The sequence below is a fragment of the Conger conger genome, chromosome 10 (genome assembly GCF_963514075.1).
Source record: "Conger conger chromosome 10, fConCon1.1, whole genome shotgun sequence".
Classification (NCBI taxonomy): Eukaryota; Metazoa; Chordata; class Actinopteri; order Anguilliformes; family Congridae; genus Conger; species Conger conger.
The window spans coordinates 3883864-3910668 of record NC_083769.1 but is presented as its reverse complement, the minus strand read 5'-3'; the positions used below and the strand labels follow the sequence as shown (position 1 = coordinate 3910668).

General features: G+C 46.8%; 1 protein-coding gene across 1 annotated transcript in view; it reads left to right on the top strand.

The window, feature by feature from the left end:
• The window catches only part of sema3gb (sema domain, immunoglobulin domain (Ig), short basic domain, secreted, (semaphorin) 3Gb), a 41075-nt gene extending 17037 nt beyond the window's left edge, over window positions 1-24038 (top strand). The window contains exons 2-19 of the mRNA XM_061257729.1: window positions 2053-2182; window positions 13397-13557; window positions 14858-14920; window positions 16574-16693; window positions 16789-16882; window positions 17805-17924; window positions 18214-18359; window positions 18786-18903; window positions 19144-19213; window positions 19336-19480; window positions 19725-19947; window positions 20209-20297; window positions 20429-20470; window positions 21108-21265; window positions 22383-22450; window positions 22826-22953; window positions 23148-23517; window positions 23811-24038. Of these exons, the coding sequence (XP_061113713.1) occupies window positions 2074-2182; window positions 13397-13557; window positions 14858-14920; window positions 16574-16693; window positions 16789-16882; window positions 17805-17924; window positions 18214-18359; window positions 18786-18903; window positions 19144-19213; window positions 19336-19480; window positions 19725-19947; window positions 20209-20297; window positions 20429-20470; window positions 21108-21265; window positions 22383-22450; window positions 22826-22953; window positions 23148-23517; window positions 23811-23818 (2232 nt within the window). The 5' untranslated portion in view covers window positions 2053-2073 and the 3' untranslated portion in view covers window positions 23819-24038. The remainder of the gene's footprint in view (window positions 1-2052; window positions 2183-13396; window positions 13558-14857; window positions 14921-16573; window positions 16694-16788; window positions 16883-17804; window positions 17925-18213; window positions 18360-18785; window positions 18904-19143; window positions 19214-19335; window positions 19481-19724; window positions 19948-20208; window positions 20298-20428; window positions 20471-21107; window positions 21266-22382; window positions 22451-22825; window positions 22954-23147; window positions 23518-23810) is intronic.
• The last annotated feature ends 2767 nt before the right edge of the window (window positions 24039-26805 follow it).

The window sequence follows — 26805 nt, the reverse complement described above, 5'->3', positions numbered from 1 at the left end:
TCCCTGAGCAAGACACCTAGCCCCCAAATGCTCCTGACGAGCTGGTCGGTGCCTTGCATCACAGCCATTCACTGTGATGCACATTCACACATTCATGTGTGAGTGTGTGTATGAATGGGTGAATGAGAAGCATCAATTGTACAGCGCTTTGGATAAAGGCACTATATAAATTAATGGTGATGTTTGAGAGAGAAAGGGACATGACTCGTGTGACTGTTTTGTACGTCGCTTTGGATAACAGTGTCTGCTGAATAAAATGTAATGTAATGTGTGCGTACTTTCCATGTAAATAAGTGACGCTTTTTGGCCAGATTATGTGACCTATAGTACGTCTTCTTTTCTCTGTGTGCCACACTCAAACTTTGCTGATGTTGCAAAACACAGAGATGGAAACTTTAATTTCTATTTTCAGTCACAAATGAATAGAAAAGGAAAATGCATGGAGGACCCAATCGGAACATGGAAACGGTAAAGTGTGAGAGTCTGGTGTGGTTACTGTGTTCTGGCACTCTCACGGCCCTTGTGAACACTGATTTTGATTGGCTTTTGTGGGCCTGGGGGGTTGCCAAGCTCTCATTCTTGTGCACAGTTATGCTTCTGGCTGCTTCAGAGCCGCTAACAGGTTTTGCTATAACGGTAGCTGCGTGATTTTACAGCAGGGAATTTAACCCTTTAAATCACTCCTGAAACATCAGCACATTACCACAGACATGATTACTACATCAGCACACATTACCACAGACATGATGACTCCATCAGCACATTACCACAGACATGATGACTACATCAGCACATTACCACTGACATGATGACTACATCAGCACACATTACCACAGACATGATTACTACATCAGCACATTACCACAGACATGATGACTACATCAGCACATTACCACAGACATGATGACTACATCAGCACATTTAAAAAAAAGGAATTGACATTGCTGTTCCAATACTTTTGGAGGGAACTGTATACACTCAATGATCACTTTATTAGGTGGACCTGTGCATCAGCTTGTTAATGCAAATATTTAATCAGCCAATCATGTGGCAGCAACTAAATCCATAAAAGCATGCAGACGTGGTCAACAGGTTCAGCTGTTTTTCAGACCAAATGTCAGAATGAGGAAGAAAGTGGTCTTCGTGACTTTGATCATGGAATGATTGTTGGTGCCAGACAGGGTGGTTTGAGTATCTCAGACACTGCTGATCTCCTGGGATTTCCACACACTACAGCCTCTAGAGTTTGCAGAGAATTGAGCAAAAAACATACAGTGAGCAGCAGTTCTGCGGTCAGAGGAGAATGGCCAGACTGGTCAAAGCTGACAGGAAGGTGACAGTAATGCAAATAACCACACATTACAACAGAAGAGCATCTCTGAACACACAATGTGTGGATAGGCTACAGCAGACTTAAGTTTTAAGTCTAATAAATACCGAATAAAGTGTATGTATACTTACTATATACCGTAGAATGCAAATTAGTGCAGACACACTCAAACCAGACACAGCTGTAGTGCATTTAAAAGATATTTCCACCCAGGTTCTGCAAAGAAAATAATGTTTTCAAACTCAGCCTTATGATCAACATGGAAACACATTTCTCTTGTTTTGCATTTGTGCTCTAAATGCTTTCTGACCTATTATGTCATAGAAGCGTAAATTCCCAAGGTTTTATGTGAAAAGCAGGGATTTTTAAAAACCAATGTAATAAAAGGGTTTTACGGTCTGGGTCATGACTTGGGCCCTGGTTCCTGGAAAGATCACTGACTGGTCAGTCAACAGTGCCTGATCTCTCCATAAAAGCATTACAAATATACATCTTTATAAACAGCCATCTTTAGAAATTAATATCTTTATAAACAAGACCTCTATAAACAATCTTTATAAAAAGCTAAATGTGCATAGTTCTTTTCCAGAGCCATCCCATCATTACATTACATTACATGGCATTTAGCAGACACTCTTATCCAGAGCGATGTACAATGAAACCATTGGGTCTACCTCTCTGTTTTAACCTGTTTTAAAGACTGTTCTCTTTTCTCTCTGCAGGTGAACCGTGGCATCGTCACCATGGTGACGGCACCGCCCATCCTCTTCCTCCTCCTCTTCTTCAGTTTGCATGTCTCTGGTCTCCCAGGCAACCCCCGCCCTGCCCCCAGAGTGCACCTTTCTTTCAAAGGTAAGCCCTCTGAAAATGTGGCTTTTCCACGTTGACGTGTTTTGTTGATACACGTCAGGAATAATAGGTGAAAATAACGGCCTGTCCAAGGGGAATATTCTCCATAAGGAGCCCGCTCAGGCTGTTCTTCTACTGCGTTGCATTATTCAGATCTCTCCTTTATCACAATAAGGGTAGAAACTTGTACTGTTGGAACTAGGTCCTCAGAACTGCTCTGTTTTAATTGATTTCGATCCACTAATTTCAAATGCACTTGGACGGAGACTTTTATAACAGACCTGGATCAAATGTGTAAAAATCTGTAATTGTTTTGGATACAAATACTTTTCTATGCTTTACTGTGCTTGTCTGGTGTATTAGAATACTCTCTATAAGTCTTCTTGGTAGGCTCAACAGCACCAGGCAAGATGGAGCACAGAAAAATATTTGAATCCAAAAACAATGACGTATTTGACCCAGGTCTGCTTCAGGCTGGTATTTTCCATCATACCTGTAAATAGCAGTCTGCTGTTGTGCCCAGTGTGGCGCAGGCCTAGGTCTGTTTCTAGGAATGAGAAATCCCCCCTGTAGCCCCCGCCCCTCCCCCGCGGTGGACACCTGTCTGTGAGCCGGGGCGCGTGGGGGGTCACCCAGGGTGGGGCGGTGTGGGACGCTGGCGCCGGCCGGTTTGTGCGTAGGAGACGGGGAACTGGGCCGTGTTTCTGGGAAGCGGGATTGGCCGCCGTAGCGTCTGGCAGAGCGGGCGCACACTGGGAGGTATAAATAGGTCTGGATTTACCTCCGAGAGAGAGAGGCAGGGAAGCCCTGCTCCCTGCCAACAACCTGCTCCACAACACCGCTCCTGCACACCCGAAACCAGCACTGTCCCCCTCCCCGTGGCTCCCCCTCCTTTCTTTCCTCACCTCCATTCTCTCTTCCTCTCTTTCTTTCTTCTCCTTCCTCTTGTCTCCCCAGCTCTAGCTTCTGCTTTTAATGTAGTGGGAATGTGACAGTAAGCTCTCAAAAGGATGTATTGATGTCCAACACATTTTTTGTGTTACTTCTTTTGTGTTACTTTTCAACACATTTCTTGTCAAAGTTACTCCTTTTGTGTTAAATATGCAGAATATGTATTACAAAGGGACTGACTGTGTTGAAAATGTGTTTCAAAGGAACAGAAAATTTTGTCCTTAAATAGGCCTGGAGGTGTGTTGAAAAAAGACATGTTATGTGTTGCTTTAGCACATCTGTTTAGAAAGTGTTAGTCATAACAGGCATGTTGGCTCTGGATTTAGCTCAGACCTCTACAGTCACACTGGCTCTCTGCAGTCACACTGGCTCTCTACAGTCACACTGGCTCTCTGCAGTCACACTGGCTCTCTGCAGTCACACTGGCTCTCTACAGTCACACTGGCTCTCTACAGTCACACTGGCTCTGCAGTCACACTGGCTCTCTGCAGTCACACTGGCTCTCTACAGTCACACTGGCTCTCTGCAGTCACACTGGCTCTCTGCAGTCACACTGGCTCTCTCTCTCTACAGTCACACTGGCTCTACAGTCACACTGGCTCTCTGCAGTCACACTGGCTCTCTGCAGTCACACTGGCTCTCTGCAGTCACACTGGCTCTCTACAGTCACACTGGCTCTCTGCAGTCACACTGGCTCTCTACAGTCACACTGGCTCTACAGTCACACTGGCTCTACAGTCACACTGGCTCTCTACAGTCACACTGGCTCTCTGCAGTCACACTGGCTCTCTACAGTCACACTGGCTCTCTGCAGTCACACTGGCTCTACAGTCACACTGGCTCTCTACAGTCACACTGGCTCTCTACAGTCACACTGGCTCTCTGCAGTCACACTGGCTCTACAGTCACACTGGCTCTCTGCAGTCACACTGGCTCTCTACAGTCACACTGGCTCTCTACAGTCACACTGGCTCTCTACAGTCACACTGGCTCTACAGTCACACTGGCTCTCTACAGTCACACTGGCTCTACAGTCACACTGGCTCTCTACAGTCACACTGGCTCTCTACAGTCACACTGGCTCTCTACAGTCACACTGGCTCTCTGCAGTCACACTGGCTCTCTACAGTCACACTGGCTCTCTACAGTCACACTGGCTCTCTACAGTCACACTGGCTCTCTACAGTCACACTGGCTCTCTACAGTCACACTGGCTCTACAGTCACACTGGCTCTCTACAGTCACACTGGCTCTCTACAGTCACACTGGCTCTCTACAGTCACACTGGCTCTCTCTCTCTGCAGTCACACTGGCTCTCTGCAGTCACACTGGCTCTGCAGTCACACTGGCTCTCTGCAGTCACACTGGCTCTCTGTGCAGTCACGATGGGGAGACAGAAGGCGAGTGGAGGAGAGGCAGGGTAACAGCAAGTGTGCGTAAAAGCAGGAAAACTGCGCTGAGCTGTAACACTGACTAATTGTGTGAGAGGCATTTCTCCATTTCCTGGTGTCAATCTGACCAAGCTCTCTGGGAAATTCCTATTTAATGAGATTATATCTGTGCAGTAGTTTCTTCAAGCTTTTTTTTCTCCCTGTCTGTCTCCAAGTGCATCTAGAAGCACTATGTCACCAGGTAACCCAAATAGGCAACACATTCGGTTGAATCGAGTAAAAGAGTCGGGTAATACAGTGTATACAGTGCCGTCGATGGGACGTAGGAACTATCATAGATTCTTAGATTTTTGCCTTTTTTTGGCAGTTCCATGACTTTCTTAAAGTTTTCCTCTAATGTGATTTAACAGCAGTTTTCACATAAATCGTGATCTTTTCACTGCCTTGTCATAATCTGTGGAATTCAGGGCACTGACCTGTATTACTCTGTACTCTGGCCTCCCACCCACTCCTCTGAACTCTCTTCTTGTGTTTAGATTATTTTTTATATGTATGTATTAGTTTAGTTTACTTCTCAGAGAAAATGCACATTAATGACATTTTTGTAAATGTGCCAGGGTAAGCCCGGGAGGCTAATGCTAAAGGGGTGAACAAGCAAACTACGTGCAGTGGGGGACAGTGCCGGCCGCTGCACCTCTGTGTCGTCAGATAGGGTGGGGGCGGGGAGAGGACAGGCCTTTTCCATAACGCTTCCCTTCTGCTTCTGGCTCTCCCTGTAGAATTCTGTTTCTGGTGGTCCCTATAGAATTCTGCTTCTGGCAGCCCCTATAGAATTGTGCTTCTGGCAGTCAGTACTAGTGTCAATAAAAACATTATTTATGTCAGTATTGAGTGGTATTTATGATTTTATATGTATTTATAATTGTACTTTCATTCCATTCATTCAAGGGTTCACAGTGTAGCCTCGCTGTCCTTTGTGCATTTGTATTGATTTGACTGATTAGTTGGTTTAACACTGAGGAAATGGGTTGGCCTTCATTTCCCATGCTCCCCTATGACCCCGAGTTTGACCTTAGCTTCACTTAGCTTCCCTAATCGGCTTTAGTGAGGCCTTATACTACACAACACTGCAGCTGCTCACAGCAGAATAGCAGTGGACAGTCTGGCTTTAATTCGTGTGATTAACACAGTATTGTTATCCGAAAGTTTTATTTACGATTGTGAAGGTTTGTTTGCCAACTGGAAAATGTCCAGCTGGATCCAAAATGGTGTGCTTGTTCATAGATTTTTGATATTCTCATTAATATCCAAGATATTTAAGGTTTTCCAGGGAAGAAAGTCCCGATAGGAATGAATGGAGGAATTATCAGATTCTGCAGTGGTGACAATAAAATGGTAAATGGCAGGCATTTATATAGCGCCTTTATCCAAAGCGCTGTACAATTGATGCTTCTCCATTCACCCATTCATACACACACTCACACACCGACGGTGATTGGCTGCCATGCAAGGCCCCGACCAGCTCGTCAGGAGCATTTGGGGGTTAGGCGTCTTGCTCAGGGACACTCAGGCTCAGGGCCCGGGTGGGGGATCGAACCGGCAACCCTCCGACTGCCAGACGACTGCTCTTACTGCCTGAGCCATGTCGCCCCCCTATAATAAAAAATAATAAAAATAAAAAAAATGTTGACATTTTTTTAAACTGCCATTACTCTGCCAAACTGTTCATTTTTAACCGGCATACATTGTATAATAATTCCTCCTGTCTGCCCTGTCAGCAACAGGCATCTGTGGCACAGCCCTGGACTGGATTGAGTCCTACCTCTCTGGTCGCTCCTTCCAGGTTGCCTGGGCTGGTTCGGTATCGACACCTCGGCCCCTCGCCACAGGAGTTCCCCAGGGCTCAGTCCTTGGCCCACTTCTTTTTTCTCTTTACACTCGCTCCCTTGGCCCTGTGATCACTGCACATGGGCTATCCTACCACTGCTACGCGGACGATACCCAACTCTTCGTCTCGTTCCCGCCGTCTGATACGCAGGTTTCAGCCCGTATCTCTGCTTGCCTGAGGGACATCCAGAGCTGGGTGGACAACCACCATCTAAAGCTCAACCCAGGTAAAACTGAAATGATATTCATCCCTGCTAATACCTCTCCCCATCTGGATCTCTCCATTTCCCTCGGGGATACCACACTCACGCCGTCACCCAGTGCAAGGAACCACGGCGTGGTGATGGACAGCAGACTGTCCCTTTCCGAGAACATTGCGGCGGTGACCCGGTCTTGCAGGTTCTTCCTATACAACATACGGAGAATCCGCCCCTTTCTCACCCCCTACTCGACCCAGCTCCTGGTCCAAGCGATGGTTCTGTCCTGCCTGGACTACTGCAATTCCCTCTTGGCTGGCCTCCCAGCGTCCGCCATCAGACCCCTCCAACTCATCCAGAATGCAGCAGCTCGTCTGGTCTTCAACCTTCCCAAATACTCACACGTCACCCCCCTGCTTACTTCCCTCCACTGGCTGCCTGTCATGGCTCGCATCAAATTCAAAACATTGGTGCTAGCCTTCCAAGCAGTTAAAGGGTCTTCCCCAGCTTATCTGCAAAAAATCATCAGACCCTACACCCCTGCCAGACCTCTTCGTTCAACCTCCACAGGCCGCTTGGCACCTCCCCCTCTCAGAACCTCCACCTCACGCTCACGACTACTGTCTGTTCTGGCTCCACGGTGGTGGAACGAACTCCCCGTTGAGGTCAGAACTGTAGAATCTCTCCCCACCTTCAAGCGCAAGCTGAAGACACATCTCTTCAAGCAGCACCTCTCCCCATCCCTCCCTACCTCCCTGTGAACCTTAATTGTTGTCTCTGTGACTTGCTTTGTGTATCGGTATTTTTAGTTGGCTAGGTAAGCAGTGTTTGGATAGTTAACTTTTGGTCACTTTTGCTCTGTTTGTTTGTTTGTTCAAAAAAAAAAAAAAAAAAAAATTGGCCCTTGTTCTTATCTTTGTTGTACAGGTAGCAGTTGAAATTGTACTTCCCTCTAGGGTCTTTCAGCGAACTTATCCCTGGTTATGGGTATGCACTTTGTTGTACATCGCTCTGGATAAGAGCGTCTGCCAAATGCCAATAATGTAATGTAATGTAATAATACATCAAAATGTTCATATACACCTTTTCATTAGGCATACATGTACACCAGCTTGTACACGGAAGTATTTAAACACCATTGTATTAGCAGTAGTAGCAGTAGTCCACCGATTTGCTGCAATCATAGTCATGCTCATCTCTAGCTTTAACTGAAATCTGTCTAGGTGTCTCAGAACGGCAGCGTTTCTGAGACCAGGAGGACTGATAGGATCATTCAGCACACAATGAGACTGAAACATTTGCTGTATGTCACACAAGAGGTCTCAAGTGTTTTAGTCTTGTGATGAGGCTTAATTTTTTTTCCTCAAGTAGAAAATATTAGCATGTTGACAATACTGAAATTGTCTTACCCCATTGAAATCTTGAAATGATTAAAACTGTTTTTGCCTCCTTGGCAGTCTTTTTGGACTTATTTAGCAAAATAGTAATTTAAATAAGATTCTAAACCTAAAACTAAAATGTTGACTTTATTGTTTTGTTTTGGCCGTGTTCCCTCCCTTCCTGTTTACCTCCACTCAGGCATGATATGGAAGGCCAGTGAACATGGCCTGTGTTTGAACACAACAATGCTGCCGCAATAAATATGGCTGCAGTACACTAATCAAATTATACGATGCATGTGCACATGATGTGTGCATTAGCTTTAAAGTAGTGATAACCTTTCTGTATTTGGACAGTTGGTAGCATTTGATGCATGTAAACAGCACAGTCATTTCAAATAAGTCTCTTTACATTAGATTCAACTGATTGTCATTGCCTTCTAAGGCTTCCTCTGCATTTAACCCCTCCTAGTTACCTAGGAGTGGGCAGCTATACGGTGCCTGGGGACCAACTCCAGTTCTGAGGACAAGGCAGGAGTACACACATAATTAATCTAACCTGCATGTCTTTGGACTGTGGGAGGAAACCCATGCAGACACATATGAGGCTAAAGTGCAGACTGTCATCTTTAATTTGAGGGTATTTATTGGGTGATACGTGTAGGAATCGCATCCCTTTCTACAAAGTTACCCAATTTTAGAAAAGTTGGAGCCTCTTCACCTCAATCACTTCTTTAATGCAGGCTGAGAAATAAAAAAACTAAAACTAAATCAGAGATGTAGGCTAAACAATAAGCTTTCCAAAATAAACAGTTTGGAACATCATTAAGAAGAAAGAGAGCGCTGGTGAGCTCAGCATTCTCTGAGAGGCTGGTAGGCCAAGGAAGACCTCTACAGTCCATGATGGAAGAAATCTCATGTAGACAAGCCCCCAAAACACAGAGACATCCTTCAGGAGTCAAAATCAAAGCAAGGCAGTGATCCCAAACATACTCCAGTGCTCGCTTTCTTCTTAATGATGTTCCAAACAGTTTGTCTCAATCATAAGCCGATTGTTTGGCCTTTGTCTCTGACTGTTTTTTATGTCTCTGACTATATTCTCAGCCTCATGGTTCAAGGAATGGATTCCTTGACTGTCATTGGCACAACTCTGGTCCTCATGATGACAAACACCAATAACAGACTGTGTGACTCCAAAGGCAATGAAACGCTTAGAGTCAAGGCTAGATGCTGAAGGCTTTCTTATGCCTGCACTAAGGAAGCACTTTAATATGACTTCAGAAGCAGCTGAGAAGCCAACCATCCAATTACTTTTGGTCCCCTAAAATGGGGGAGGACTATGTATAAGAAGGGATGTGAATCCTACACGCATTACATGATATGGATGTGAATACGCTCAAATTAAAGGGGACCAACTTTCCAAATACATACGGACATATATGTGAACCTATCCGTTTTCTGGAAAACTGTATACCTTTTTCTTGAACTGCTTTTGAGAAATACAGTAGAGTGTCAAAAATTCACATGCCTTGCTTGGTTTATAGATTGCTATGAGAGACATAACACAGCCTCTCTCACACGCAAAATAATAGAACATAAAACCGCATATTCATCAAAATCTTAATCCTCATAACAAGAATAATTAGGATAATTCTGGTTATTGTCCTTTTTATTCTAGGTGCGGCAGTGTGTTTGTGTGACCTCTCCATTCTCCTCTCTACTGGTGTGTGTGTGTGTGTGTGTGTGTGTGTGTGTGACCTCTCCATTCTCCTCTCTACTGGTGTGTGTGTGTGTGTCCTCTCCTTTCTCCTCTCTGCTGGTGTGTGTGTGTGTGTGTGACCTCCCCTTTCTCCTCTCTGCTGGTGTGTGTGTGAGTGTGTGTGTGTGTATGTGTATGTGTGTGTGTGTATGTGCGTGTGTGTTTGTGTATGTGCGTGTGCGTGTGCGTGTGTGCGTGTGTGCGTGTGTGTGTGTGTGTGTGACCTCTCCATTCTCCTCTCTACTGGTGTGTGTGTGTGTGTCCTCTCCTTTCTCCTCTCTTCTGATATGTGTGTGTGTGTGTGTGTGTCCTCTCCTTTCTCCTCTCTGCTGGTGAGTGTGAGTGTGAGTGTGAGTGTGAGTGTGAGTGTGAGTGTGAGTGTGAGTGTGAGTGTGAGTGTGAGTGTGAGTGTGTGACCTCTCCTTTCTCCTCTCTGCTGGTGTGTGTGTGTGAGTGTGTGAGTGTGTGACCTCTCCTTTCTCCTCTCTGCTGGTGTGTGTGTGTGTGTGTGTGTGTGTGTGTGTGACCTCTCCTTTCTCCTCTCTGCTGGTGTGTGTGTGTGTGTGTGTGTGTGTGACCTCTCCTTTCTCCTCTCTGCTGGTGTGTGTGTGTGTGTGACCTCTCCTTTCTCCTCTCTGCTGGTGTGTGTGTGTTTGTGTGTGTGTGTGTGTGTGTGACCTCTCCTTTCTCCTCTCTGCTGGTGTAATTTATGCTCTGTGTTCAGCCACATGTCCCGCAGGTTGGCAGTAATGCCTCAGAGATCAAAGTGCTGGTGGCGCGGGGTTAGCATGAGTCATTTTTAGCGGCGCGGCGCTGCGCTGCCTCCCAGCCTCCCTGTTAGTGTCTGTCAGGGACCCGCCACCACGTCTGCACGTCCTCACTTCCTCTGATTTATGGCTAAAGTCAGCCGTGACTCTTCTTCTCTCTTTCTCTCTGTCTCTCTCTCTCTCTCTCTTTATGTCTCTGTCCTTCTCTCGCTCTTACTCAATTTCAGCTTTCAGTTTAGCTTTTCTTTTGTTTGATTGTTTGGTTGTTTGGCTTGCCAAAACAGAGCTTGTAACACTTGTTAACACGGCTAAAGTTTGATTGTAATGCAAAAAGCAAGTATAACTACATACATGCATGCATACTTGCATATATATTGTACATAAAACGTGCAATATGCAAAATGACATGAATAGCTGACTATTACCTTTTTATAGATGGTATATACACTCAGTGACCACTTTATTAGGTAGACCTGTACGCCTTGCTTGTTAATGCAAACATTTCATTCGCTAATCATGTGGCAGCAACTAAATGTGAAAGAGCATTTGGATGTGGTCAAGAGGTTCAGCTGTTTTTCAGACCAAATGTCACAATGACTGTGTAATGATTGTTGGTGCCGGACAGGGTGGTTTGAGTATCTCAGAAACTGTTTATCTTCTGGATTTTTTGCGCACAACTGTCTCTAAGGTTTGCAAAGAATGGTGCAGAAAACAAAATACATCCAGTGAGCAGCAGTTCTGCAGACAGAAATGCCTTGTTAATGAGTGAGGTCAGAGGAGAATGGTCAGACTGGTTGAAGCTGACAGGAAGGTGACAGTAACACAAATAACCACACATTACAACAGGTGGTATGCAGAAGAGCATCTCTGAACACACAACGCATCATCTCTGAGCGGATAGGCTACAGCAGTATAAGACTATTATTAATTAAAATAATAATAATAATAAGTGCCTAATAAAGTGCTGATAGAGTATATATAACAAAAGTACATAGTAAAGTGCTGTTAGAGAGTATATATAACAAAAGTACATAGTAAAGTGCTGATAGAGGGTATATATAACAAAAGTACTTAGTAAATGCTGCCAGTAACCCTGCAGGGTGAGGCACAAGAGGATTTAGCGTCCCCCACAAATGGGGTGGATTTACTATCTGGTATTAGTGTGCCCACTGTTAACCCCGCTGGTCAGTCAGGTACTCTCGAGTCCACCTGCTGCACTGTATGTCAAAATGTATGTCGTAAAGTGAAAAGTCCAACATGCAGCCTGCAGCCTGACCAGGAGGGCTGGCAGACATTGTGTGCTTTGCAGGAGAGCACGTGCACTTTTGCGCTGTCATGAATCTGCTGTGGAGCTCAGCAGCATGAGCATGACATCCCACACCTGGTAGAAAAGGGTGAAAAAGTACATATAAATACTTTAATAATAATAATACTCATGTATTGAGATTTTGGCTCTTTCTCTGTCTCTCTATCTCTCTCGCTATCTCTTTCTCTGTCAGAAATATATTGTGCTGCCTTCCTTCATTCCTGGAATTGGGAGTTTCTGTTCATCAGGAAGATTTCTGGAAATCTGTGCAAATCTGGGCCAGTTTTTCGTCTCCCTCCCTAATCCTCAATTCTTTATGACCGAACACAATTTCGTGGAACCTGTTTTTCCTGTTTCAATATTACGACAGTGGCTGTATTGGTGGTTCAGTGGCGATACTGTTGTTTTTATCCAGATGTAGTGAAATGTGGGTTCCCTCACAAGGGCATTTACTCCAGGCTGTCAGATGAAGAGCATTCAGAGAGGCAGGCATCTGGGGTGCTGCCCCTGCCCCGCTGTACTCTACTGCCCCTGCCCCTCTGTGCTCTACTGCCCCTGCCCCTCTGTGCTCTACTGCCCCTGCCCCTCTGTGCTCTACTGCCCCTCTGTTCTCTACTGCCCCGCTGTGCTCTACTGCCCCTCTGTGCCCCCCCCACCACTGCCCCTCTGTGCTCTACTGCCCCTGCCCCTCTGTGCTCTACTGCCCCTCTGTGCCCCCCCCCACCACTGCCCCTCTGTGCTCTACTGCCCCTGCCCCGCTGTGCTCTACTGCCCCTCTGTGCCCCCCCCGCCACTGCCCCTCTGTGCTCTACTGCCCCTCTGTGCCCCCCCCCCCCGCCACTGCCCCTCTGTGCTCTACTGCCCCTCTGTGCCCCCCCCGCCACTGCCCCTCTGTGCTCTACTGCCCCTGCCCCTCTGTGCTCTACTGCCCCTCTGTGCCCCCCCCCCCCGCCACTGCCCCTCTGTGCTCTACTGCCCCTCTGTGCCCCCCCCCCCCTGCCACTGCCCCTCTGTGCTCTACTGCCCCTCTGTAGAGCCGAACCAGGCTGGCTCATTATAGCCCTTTCCCACTGTAGAGCCGAACCAGGCTCGCTCATTATAGCCCTTTCCCACTGTAGAGCCGAACCAGGCTGGCTCATTATAGCCCTTTCCCACTGTAGAGCTGAACCAGGCTGGCTCATTATAGCCCTTTCCCACTGTAGAGCTGAACCAGGCTGGCTCATTATAGCCCTTTCCCACTGTAGAGCTGAACCAGGCTGGCTCATTATAGTCCTTTCCCACTGTAGAGCTGAACCAGGCTGGCTCATTATAGCCCTTTCCCACTGTAGAGCTGAACCAGGCTGGCTCATTATAGCCCTTTCCCACTGTAGAGCTGAACCAGGCTGGCTCATTATAGCCCTTTCCCACTGTAGAGCTGAACCAGGCTGGCTCATTATAGCCCTTTCCCACTGTAGAGCTGAACCAGGCTGGCTCATTATAGCCCTTTCCCACTGTAGAGCTGAACCAGGCTGGCTCATTATAGCCCTTTCCCACTGTAGAGCTGAACCAGGCTAGCTCATTGTATCCCTTTCCCCCTGCAGAGCTGTTGGACACCCGGACTATCAGGCCCTTCAGTTTTTCTTTCAACACCAGCGATTACCGGATCCTGCTGATGGACCAGGACCAGGGCCGGCTGTACCTGGGCAGCCGGGAATACTTGGTTGCCCTCGACATGCAGAACATCAACAAGGAGCCCCTAATTGTGAGAGCTGGGTGCCACACCCCACTGCTACATGCCACACCCCACTGCTACATGCCACGCCCCACTGCTACAAGCCACGCCCCCCTGTTACAAGCCACGCCCCCCTGCTACAAGCCACACCCCACTGCTACAAGCCACACCCCACTGCTACATGCCACACCCCACTGCTACATGCCACACCCCACTGCTACATGCCACACCCCACTGCTACATGCCACACCCCACTGCTACATGCCACACCCCACTGCTACATGCCACACCCCACTGCTACAAGCCACGCCCCCCTGCTACATGCCACACCCCACTGCTACATGCCACACCCCACTGCTACATGCCACACCCCCCTGCTACATGCCACACCTCACTGCTACATGCCACACCCCACTGCTACATGCCACGCCCCAATACTACCCCACTGCTACATGCCACGCCCCAATACTACCCCACTGCTACATGCCACACCCCACTGCTACATAGATCCAATCAGCAAGTGGACACTCCAAGTGCCCCCCCACCCCTGACTGCACAGAAAACTGTTTTAAAACCCGGATTTGCATTTTTATTTTATTGCCAACAGCTAACGGCATTGCCCATAAAATGAAATGATGTCCCTGAACAGACTGATGCAACGCCAGTGCTGTATTTCATTATATGATCATTTTTCAAGATGCATGACCGCTGTCATGTCACATGTCACGCATTGTGATTCCACTGCCTTTCTATGGGGTTTGTACAGGGCGCCTTAGTCCATAATGGGTTAACATTGCTTCTGCAACCGGATGTTAAAAATGAAAATGAACAAATATGATCAACTAGGTAGTCATATCCCCTAGGGGCTTTCCTAATGTCAAGAAATACTGTTGTATTTCTGTTGTATATGTGTGTGTGTATGTATGTAGGGAGCATTACTGTACATTGGCAAGAAATCATTGGAATGTTTTGTTGTAAAACAACATAAGTTTAACAGTTTCTCTTTACCCCTTTCAATACTCTTCCTCCCTCCCTCTCTCTTTCCCTCTCTCTCTCCCTCTCTCCCTCTCTCTCTCCCTCCCTCCCTCCCTCTCTCCCTCACTCTCCTCTCTCTCTCCTTCTCTCTCCTCTCTCTCTCTCCCTCTCTCCTCTCTCTCCTCCCTCCCTCACTCTCTCCCTCTCTCCTCTCTTTCTCCCTCCCTATCTCTCTCCTCTCTCTCCTCCCTCCCTCCCTCCCTCTCCTCTCTCCCACTGTCTCTCTCTCTCTCTCTCCTCTTTCCCACTGTTTCTCTCTCTCTCTCTCCCTCCCTCTTCCACTGTCTCCTCCCAGATCCATTGGCCAGTCAGCTCCCAGAGGAAAGCAGAATGTAGACTGACGGGTAAAGGAGGGCAGGTGGGGTGTCTCTCTTTCCTCTCACAATGATGACCACTTCCTGTCCAGAGTCACATCACACGGTTCACTCTGCCCTGAGCCTTCAGTGGCAGTCCCGTGATCTAGCAGAGCATAACTGGATTTAGACCACCTGATTCGGTAATCTGTGGGTTATTAAGTATAGTGGACTTGGGCCAGTGTGTGGCTTAATGTGTGGTGGTCATTTAGGTCAGTTTGGCAGTGACCTGGAATTTAATGAGCCATTAAACCGAACTACACAGTATGCTTGGGATAAAAATAAAGCAAAAGCATGCAGTCTGTTTGTTTTTGGACAGTGGGACAGCTTCTGTTCTTTTGACTCTGCTTTTCAGCATGCAGGATGTGAAATTAAACAATGAATATGAGGTTAAATTGCAGACTCTCACATTTAATTTACATTGCGTGATCCATGTAGGAATAACATCCATTTTTATGCATAGTCGAACATAATCGAACAGCTGTGTTCTCAGCTAGCCTGTGCCTTTGACCCCAGTACTGACCTTTTTTCTTATCATGTTTTTGGGAGGCCTTTTGGCGTGATTTTCCACCTAATTTGCATATTATTTTTTGCTATTTAAAATATTGACAAAAAAAGTACCTGATTGTAATGTCGAATGGCAAAGGCCCCAAATTGTCTACATAAATGGTGAAAGTCTTGGCTTTACAATGCACTTCACTGCAAATTGCTATGTAAAATGGATCAGAAGTTATCATACAAAACGTTGGGGCTATTCAAACAGCTGCGGACAAGGTTCCGCCCACTGGTTTAAACCATGCTAACTTCCAAACACAGGTAGGGATACAGGTAATATAGCTGGTTGAACAGGTAGGGATAGAGATAATATAGCTGGTTGAACGCATACAGATACAGATAATATAGCTGGTTGAACGCATACAGATACAGGTAATATAGCTGGTTGAACGCATACAGATACAGGTAATATAGCTGGTTGAATGCATACAGATACAGGTAATATAGCTGGTTGAACGCATACAAATACAGGTAATATAGCTGGTTGAACGCATACAGATACAGGTAATATTGTGGGTTGAACAGGTAGGGATACAGGTAATATAGCTGGTTGAACAGATACAGATAATGCCATACTCGCTCACCCCTAGTGATTATCTTTATTGGCATAATGTCATAATCAAAAATCATATTCAAAACACAATTAAGATACCTGGATTTTTGCCTTATCTTGTCTATTTTTTTTTGTGCATGCAGAGAGATGTCTAACTTTTCTTTTGGCTTTTTGAAACTGTGCATCCAGTCGATGACTGGAAACAAGCATGGTTGCCAATCGGTTCAGCATAGGCCAATTACGGAAATAATCATGAAAACACAGCTATTGATGTAATCTTATAATATTAATATAATACTTATATTCATATACACTGATTTGCTCTCAATAATCATGGAGTCATGCCTGGATAATTGTTTTGGATTGAAAAACTTTCATTCCAATTAATTGCCTGGTGCAAGATCAATAAATTAGCAACCACGAGGACCAGAAGGGTAGGATCTAATATGCCAGACAAGCTGAGTGTTTATTTGACCCAGGTCTGGCTGGTGTGCATGTAAACATGTTATTTGTAAAGGATTGAGACAGTGAAACATCCTCCTTCCTCCAGGGTGAGTGTGCCAACTTTGTGCGTCTGATCGAGCCCTGGAACCGGACCCACCTGTACACCTGCGGTACTGGGGCGTACAAACCCATCTGCACCTTCATCAACCGCGGCTGGAGGGCGGAGGTGCGTGCCCCTCCCTCAGAGAGCTCCAAACCCTCTGCCTTACAGTACCCACACCGTCTCACCCTCTCTCTCCCTCTCCTTCTCCCTCCCTTTAGGAGTATCTGTTCCGTCTGGTCCCAGGGTTTGTGGACTCTGGGAAGGGGAAGTGCTCCTACGACCCCCACCAAGAGGCTGCAGCCGCCCTCATCAGTGAGATCACAACCACTCAACACACACTTAAACATCTACTGCCTCATTACCACAGTCACTTCCTGTTAAACATCCACCCCCTCATTACCACCTTCACTTCCTGTTAAACATCCACCCCCTCATTACCATAGTCACTTCCTGTTAAACATCCACCCCCTCATTACCACAGTCACTTCCTGTTAAACATCCACCCCCTCATTACCACAGTCACTTCCTGTTAAACATCCACTGCCTCATTACCACAGTCACTTCCTGTTAAACATCCACCACCTCATTACCACAGTCACTTCCTGTTAAACATCCACCCCCTCATTACCACAATCACTTCCTGTTAAACATCCACCCACTCATTACCACAGTCACTTCCTGTTAAACATCCACCCCCTCATTACTACAGTCACTTCCTGTTAAACATCCACTCCCTCATTACCACAGTCACTTCCTGTTAAACATCCACCCCCTCATTACCACAGTCACTTCCTGTTAAACATCCACTCCCTCATTACCACAGTCAGTTCCTGTTAAACATCCACCCCCTCATTACCACAGTCACTTCCTGTTAAACATCCACCCCCTCATTACCACAGTCACTTCCTGTTAAACATCCACTCCCTCATTACCACAGTCACTTCCTGTTAAACATCCACCCCCTCATTACCACAGTCACTTCCTGTTAAACATCCACCCCCTCATTACCACAGTCACTTCTTGATTCTCACATATACTTCCTCCTCATCATAACTTCTTTCTTGCTTCAGACCACTTACCCTCAAAAAAGTACACATCCTCATAAGCATGTCAAAGTACTCACACTCATAATTTCCTCATCCTGACAATATTGCTTCTCTGGTAATAGCGTATATTTTTATTTGATCTCCATCATTTTGTCTACAATTCTTACTTTCTGCTCTTTCTCCCCAAGATGGAAATCTATATGCAGGGGTCCATGTAGACTTCATGGGCACAGACTCGGCCATCTTTCGAACCCTTGGTGACAGACCTGCTGTCAGAACTGAGCAGTATGATTCTAGGTGGCTCAATGGTGAGTTTTGCACTGGCACTTCATCTGGACAACTCTAAATTAAAATCAGACCTGGGTCAAATAATTCATTGTTTTGGATGGAAATACATTTTCCAAAACTTTACCAAGCTTGTCTGGTGTATTTGAACCTATGAAATACTCTCAAAAAGTGCAAACCCAAACTTTTGGTCCTCTTCGTTGGCTCACTTGCACCAGGCAAGATCAGTTGAGAAAAGAAAAGTCTTTGAATTTGACTATGATTAAAATGGATGACTCCGCTAAAACCTTCTCCTCTGTGTCCCTCTGGTAGAGCCAGTGTTTGTGAAAATCCAGCGAATTCCTGACAGCACAGAGAGGAACGATGACAAGCTCTACTTCTTCTTCCGGGAGAAGAGCCTAGACGCTACGGGAGGGGCCAGCCCCACAGTGCTGGCCAGGGTGGGCCGTGTCTGTCTGGTGAGACACGTCCGTCCAGTTAGTGCCACCCAGCACTTAATATGATATCACACCCCTTTGATGACCATTCAGACAGGAGGGATCTATCCCTACACATGCCCCCATCCATCATGCAAAGCTGCATCCTTTTACAAAGCCCCCTCACACACACACACACACACACACACACACACACACACAGACACACAGCTCCGGATCCCACCTACTTGGAGTGCCGCCTTTTTGGGTTCCTCTCCTGCTTGTGCATTAATGCACTCAGATTTACAATATAACAGTATACTTAATTACAACAGTAAAAAAACTACAAAAGTAGCTCTAATACTGCTCCAATAGGGCTAACAATATGACCCTCAAGCATTAGCACTCTATACATCCATACAAACACCAGCATGATGAAAGGGTAAATGAACCCTCTTCTTTCCTCAGAATGACGATGGAGGTCAAAGGTCCCTGGTGAATAAATGGACGACCTTCCTGAAGGCCCACTTGGTCTGCTCTGTTATTGGAGGAGATGATGGGGTGGAGACATATTTCCATGAACTGAGTGAGTCAGCTGATTGACCAGTTGTTAACCACTTTGAACTGGCCAGTAAGCATCTCTGGGGGAATTAAAAATGTGAAAGAAAACATTTTTGTCAACATGGAGAACAAAAATCTCTGTACCCATGTTTAATCATAGAATCATTGTGGTGGTCAGCTTTTCCAGCTCACTCTCCAGCTGGTTAATTGGCTCTCTGGACTGATTAGTGCTGTATGATCATACTCTCCTCCTTCCTGTCTCCAGGAGATGTTTTTATTCAGTCCACTCAGGATGAGCGTAATCCAGTCGTCTATGCAGTCTTCTCCTCCACTGGGTAATGTATCTCTCCCTCTCTGGACTATATCGTTCGCTTTGTTCATAGACCTCTACCTGTCTGGACTGTACCATCTCCCTTTTTTGGTGTGTCCCTCAGCACTGCTTCTCTCCCTCCATCAGGTCAGTGTTCAAAGGTTCTGCAGTGTGCGTGTACTCCATGGCCGACATTCGCAACGTCTTCAATGGCCCCTTCTCCCACAAGCAAGGCCACAGTTACCAGTGGACCCCGTATACTGGCAAGATCCCCTATCCTCGTCCAGGCACAGTGCGTCCTGCTCTCTTTCCGAATAAGTGTGGGTGACTGTATATGGATCTAGGTGATTGTGGGTAGGTGTAGATAAGTGTGGGTGACTGTATATGGGTTTAGGTGATTGTTTTCCACCCTCCCTTTACCTGGGAGTCTGCCGTGAAGAGAGTCTGGCCAATCAGTAGTACTAATTACCAAGGATTTCGATTTGAGGGCCAGAGTTGTTGTTCCCTGGTGTTTTAATCTCTTTTTCTATCTTTAGTGTCCAGGTGGAACCTTCACCCCAGGCTTTCGTTCCACCAAGGCGTTTTCGGACCAGGCGGTGAACTTTGTGCGTGCCCATCCCCTCATGTACCACCCGGTATACCCTGTACACAGGCGCCCCCTGGTGGTCCGCACAGGGGTGGACTACCGCTTCACCACCATCGCGGTGGACCAGGTGGACGCGGTGGATGGGCGATACGAGGTCCTCTTCCTGGGCACAGGCGAGTTCCTTCTCCAACGTCACCATATTTAATATCTTTGTCAGCCTGTAGCTTCAATCCCCGGTGTAGCCACGATAAGATCCATACAGCTGTTGGGCCCTTGGGCAAGGCGCTGAACACCACATTGCTCCAGGGGGACTGTCGCCTGCTTAGTCTAATCAACTATAAGTCACTTTGGATAAAAGTGTCAGCTAAATAACTAATTATTATTATAATTATTATGTATGTGATCTTAACAAGAGGTAACCACCCTTATTTTAGATCGTGGAACAGTCCAAAAGGTTATAGTCCTTCCAAAGGACCCCAGCACCACAGAAGAGCTCATTCTGGAAGAGGTGGAGGTTTTTAGGGTAATGGAAATCTACCATATATCTCTCTCTATCTCATATGTTCTGTGTTGTAAGCCAGTCCTACATAAATAAATGTACAGTAGCCACAGGGGTAAAGGAAACAACGGACCAAATACGTTCTTTTTTTCCAGATCCCAGCTCCTGTTAAAACCATGAAGATATCCTCCAAAAGGGTGAATCTTTTGATGCTTTTCATGCATTCAGTCAATGTGCTTTTCATCCATATGTGAGACTGTGATGCCTTGGTGTCTTCATAATTTAACTTTGCACATGCATTGTCCGATGTACTGTGCATGTGTTTTAGCTAAAGCTCATTTCCCAAACCAGTCTCTTGGTGAGCAAATATGGTCCATGCAGTCAGTAAAATTGGCACATTGTTGCAATGTTAAAATAGTGCAAGCTATAGTAAAAAATTGGGGTTCAAAAAACAAAAAACACTTAAATATTCAATGCCATTAAATTTGAATAGAACATTTGATCACAGAAAAATAAGTTACAAGGGTAAAGGTCTTCTCTGCTCTACAGCATTGCTGGTTGCTCTGTGTCCCTGAGGTGGGCGGCAAAGGCAGCAGATGTAATTATTTTTGATTCAAACACTTTTCAATGCTTTATGGAGCTTGTCTGGTATATATGGAATACTCTGAAAAAGCCCAAACACCTTCTGGTCCTGTTGGTTGGCTCACTTACACCAGGCAAGATCAATCGAGCACAGAACAGTATTTGAATCCAAAACGATGACATATTTGAGCCGGGTCTGAAAGGCAGCGGGACCTCCTCAGTGACGCTCTTCTCTCGCTCTGCGTCCCGTAGCAACAGCTGTACGTGTCGTCCGAGAGGGGCCTGACCCAGGTGTCGCTGCACAGGTGTGCTGTGTACGGGAAGGCCTGCTCCGACTGCTGCCTGGCCCGCGACCCCTACTGTGCCTGGGACGGGGAGAACTGTGCCCCTTTCACCACCGCCACCAAGAGGTGAGCCGCCAATCCCCTCTCCTCATACTGAGCCAACTGCCAATCCCCTCTCCTCATACTGAGCCAACTGCCAATCCCCTCTCCTCATACTGAGCCAACAGCCAATCCCCTCTCCTCATACTGAGCCAACTGCCAATCCCCTCTCCTCATACTGAGCTAACAACCAATCCCCTCTCCTCATACTGAGCCAACAGCCAATCCCCTCTCCTCATACTGAGCCAACTGCCAATCCCCTCTCCTCATACTGAGCCAACAGCCAATCCCCTCTCCTCATACTGAGCCAACTGCCAATCCCCTCTCCTCATACTGAGCCAACAGCCAATCCCCTCTCCTCATACTGAGCCAACTGCCAATCCCCTCTCCTCATACTGAGCTAACAACCAATCCCCTCTCCTCATACTGAGCCAACAGCCAATCCCCTCTCCTCATACTGAGCCAACTGCCAATCCCCTCTCCTCATACTGAGCCAACAGCCAATCCCCTCTCCTCATACTGAGCCAACTGCCAATCCCCTCTCCTCATACTGAGCCAACAGCCAATCCCCTCTCCTCATACTGAGCCAACAGCCAATCCCCTCTCCTCATACTGAGCCAACAGCCAATCCCCTCTCCTCATACTGAGCCAACTGCGAATCCCCTCTCCTCATACTGAGCCAACAGCCAATCCCCTCTCCTCATACTGAGCCAACTGTCAATCCCCTCTCCTCATACTGAGCCAACAGCCAATCCCCTCTCCTCATACTGAGCCAACTGCCAATCCCCTCTCCTCATACTGAGCCAACAGCCAATCCCCTCTCCTCATACTGAGCCAACTGCCAATCCCCTCTCCTCATACTGAGCTAACAACCAATCCCCTCTCCTCATACTGAGCCAACAGCCAATCCCCTCTCCTCATACTGAGCCAACAGCCAATCCCCTCTCCTCATACTGAGCAAACAGCCAATCCCCTTTCTTCATGCTGAGCAAACAGCCAGTACCCTCTGTTCATACTGAGCAATGAGCCAGTACCCTCTCTCCATAATGGGTACAGAACCAGTCTCCTGTCTCCATACAAACTGTAAAGCCCTGTCCATGCTGATTAGAGCCAATAGCCTGTCTCCTGACTGTCTATCCCTCAGGCGGAGTCGAAGGCAGGATATTAAACATGGGGACCCACTGCGCCAGTGTCGAGGGTTCAATGCCAAAGGTATATTCAAGTGAATTTTTCCTAAATTCATTGTCAGTGACACTTTTTGTCTGTAACTGCTGTCAGTAATCCCATGAGTCTGTGATTCTGTGTCTGTGATTCTGCAGTGTCAGTAGTCCCATGAGTCATTGATTCTGTGTCTGTGATTCTGCAGTGTCAGTAGTCCCATGAGTGATTGATTCTGTGTCTGTGACTCTGCAGTGTCAGTAGTCCCGTGAGTCAGTGATTCTGTGTCTGTGATTCTGCAGTGTCAGTAGTCCCATGAGTGATTGATTCTGTGTCTGTGACTCTGCAGTGACAGTTGTCCCACGAGTCAGTGATTCTGTGTCTGTGACTCTGCAGTGACAGTGATCCTGTGTGTTTGGCTCCCTCTAGTGGAGACACGGCTGCGGGAGACGGTGCAGTTTGGGGTGGAGGGGAGCAGTGCCTTCCTGGAGTGCCAGCCTCGCTCCCCTCAGGCCTCAGTCAAGTGGCTACTGCAGAAGGACGGGCGCCGGAAAGGGGTGCGGCTCGAATATCCTGTGTCTTTGGATGCTGTCGCTCCATTTTCATCATTTCAAGCGCAAATGTTTTTTTAAAAGCCCTCGTTTGTATTTATGAATGATAGGCAAAATGTGCAGTGGGGTGGCACGTATATACGTCACTGATGCGCTCTCTCTCTCTCTCTCTCTCTCTCTCTCTCTCTCTCTCTCTCCAGCTGAATAGGGACAGGGAGATGGTGAAGACGGGCCATGGTATCCTGCTGAAGTCTCTGTCGCAGTCAGACGCAGGGCTGTACCACTGCCTGGCCACAGAGAACAAGTTTAAGCACACGGTGGCGCGTATATCCCTCCGCGTCCTTGACCGCGAGATCGTGGAGGCCCTGACCGCCCCCGACGCCCCGCCCGAACACCACCGCCACGCCCATCCCCCGCCGCCCCCACCCCCTCCTCAAACTCTGCCGCCCCAGTCTGAGGTCAGACTCATACAGCAGTACTGTGAGTCCTACTGGGGGCAACTCGACAGCAGCCTGCAGCCCAAACGCACCAACAGGAGACACACTGACTCACACACCCATTCACACACGCCTCAGTGACTCACACACCCATTCACACACGCCTCAGTGACTCACACACACTGACTCACACACCCATTCACACACGCCTCAGTGACTCACACACCCATTCACACACGCCTCAGTGACTCACACACCCATTCACACACGCCTCAGTGACTCACACACCCATTCACACACGCCTCAGTGACTCACACACCCATTCACACACGCCTCAGTGACTCACACACCCATTCACACACGCCTCAGTGACTCACACACCCATTCACACACGCCTCAGTGACTCACACACCCATTCACACACGCCTCAGTGACTCACACACTCTGACTCACACACCCATTCACACACGCCTCAGTGACTCACACACTCTGACTCACACACCCATTCACACACGCCTCAGTGACTCACACACCCATTCACACACGCCTCAGTGACTCACACACTCTGACTCACACACCCATTCACACACGCCTCAGTGACTCACACACCCATTCACACACGCCTCAGTGACTCACACACTCTGACTCACACACAATGACTCACACACTCTGACTCACACACTCTGACTCACACACACTGACTCACACACTCTGACTCACACACTCTGACTCACACACACTGACTCACACACACTGACTCACACACTCTGACTCACACTCTGACTCACACACTCTGACTCACACCCTCTGACTCACACACTCTGACTCACACACTCTGACTCACACACACTGACTCACACATGCCTCATTAACTCACACACACTGACTCACACACACTGACTCACAGATACCTCAGTGACTCACACACACTGACTCACACACGCTCTTCTGACTCACACACTCTGACTCACACACATTGACTCACGCATGCCTCAGTGACTCACACACACTGACTGACACACACTGACACGCACTCTGACTCACACACACTGACTCTCACACACCACATTGACTCACACACTCTGACTCACACATGCCTCAGTGACACACACACTGGCTCACACACTGACGCACATACTCACATACTCACACCAAACACAATCCAAGAGTTGACCATTACAGTCACACACCTAACTCACACTCCAGACTCCAGCTTCTGTGCGTAGGTCACAGAGTCACTCTGTCCCTATGTCCCTCATCCTAGCCCGTCTTTCTTACCTGTCAATCAACACACATAATGACACACCCCAGGGACCAGATGTAGTCCATCAACAGAACTGCAGATGGACCAACCAGGTTAGGATTCACACCGTCAGGACCGCAGATTGACCTCTGTAGTCAGACTCTGGGTTCTGCCCCCCTACCAGACCGTCTTTTACTGATCAACAAAAGATCCAAAACAAGGCTCTTCCTAACAACCTGGACCCCTGCAGGCCTGTAAGAGACCGTAAGAGGCTGGATTTGGTTCTTCTGGGTCCATCAGAGATTGTCGGGGTGTTCCAATGTGTCTCTTTGCCACATGGCAACACGGCTTTTATAGTTAGATGCTGAGCAACACACAAAAAATGAACCAAAACACGCCAAAGAAGTCTATCCCTGTTTAATGGATCACTCACCCATTCCTTTCTGATCAACGATTCATCCACAACGTTCCCATGAGTCACAGTGTAAACTCACGGGATAATGCCGTGTCCACGTCACATGGGAGAAAGCGAAACCATCGGAAGACTTCCCACTTCCCCGACTCGGAAGTGTTCAGGCTCTGCACAGTCGTTGGGAAACTCAAGATGGCGGTCATGCATGAAATAAATCTGAAATCCTGTAACAATAAATGTACATGTATAAAATGACTTTATGATATTAACTTGAACTGTTGGCAAGTTTGTTATCGTGGAAGTCATTTTTCATGTTGCGTTCACGCAACTCCCGTGTTCTTTACAGGCGGGTCGGAGATAATGAAGCCCTCAGAAACTTCCCATATGTCCTGTTCGGAATTAGAGTTTTTTCCTCAGTCGGAACGTGGTAATTTCAGTAACTTCAATATGATGTGAACGCAGTTTAAGCCGAGATCACACCTCCTCTAAGACTATACCCAGTCAGAAGACCACCCCCCTCTGATTTTGGTGCAAAGCCTGATGGCTATCATCCGTCTCTGAGCTCCGCTCACTGTGCCACTGCTGATCTACACGGCGTCAGTGTAACAGTGGTGACAGTGCGTTCTATTGTAACAGTGCGTTCTCAGTGCGTTGTTAGTGTGTTCACATACTTGGTGCATTTGTGGCATGTTCATAGAGCATGTTCAGTGTTCTCTGCTGATACAAAACCGATTTTGGACCAAAAATGATCTCCATCATCTCAATTGCCAAAATCAAAATAATGAACAAAACTAATTGTAAATAAGTCACGATAAGTATTTGTATTGTTTTAAAATGTTTTGAACTAAAAACCTTGATGAAAGCGTTCTTGTGTAAAGCAATGCATTTATTTTGCAAGTAATGGCTACAGTTTAAAGGGCATGTATATTTGTCCTGTAGATCATCCCGATTTAGGTAGACATTTCATACACTGATGTTGGCACGCTAGTTGTGTTGCATTATGGGAATTGCATTGTGAACCAAGGTTCATATCAAGTGAACTAAGTCCTTCAAAGTTGTCATCCCTGTAAAGCACATAATCACCTCAGTCATATCCCACAATGCACCACTCAATATTACATGTTTATTGCAGAAAGGTTTTTTCTTCTCCTGCTGGATGTTACAAGGCAATCGGCTCCCCTGCCTGTAGTCTCCAGTACATGTGCAGTAGATCATGCTTTTTCACTGGTGCAAGAAACACATTATCATCATATTTTAAATGTGGTTCTCTCACACTGTGCTGTGATGAATGTTTATTTTGACAGTGTAGATATTCCTGTAAGTTATGCACTATTTAGATGAGGGTGTGAGACGATAACGTGCGTCAGACCTGGGTCAAATACTGAATACTGGATGAAAATACTTTTCTATGATTCACTGAGTTTGTCTGGTGATTTGGAATCTATTAAATACTCCCAGAAACAAAGTGCAAACCCTGCCTTCTGGTCCTCTTGCTTTGCTCCATTGCATCCGGCAATTGAGCACAGAAAAGTACTTGAATCCAAAATAATTATGCATTTGACCCAGGTCTGATGTGTATTAATGAACAGGACCAGTATTCATAGATCAAAGCTTTGAGGGAAGAAGTTGACGATTGGAACACTCCTAACACATTTGTGCATGAAAATGTTGCCACACTGTACTGACTTGGCTGTTCACGGTTGTATACTGTAGAAGTGTTATTATTGTATTTTGTAGAAGGGTTATTAATCATTTAAAATGCCCCT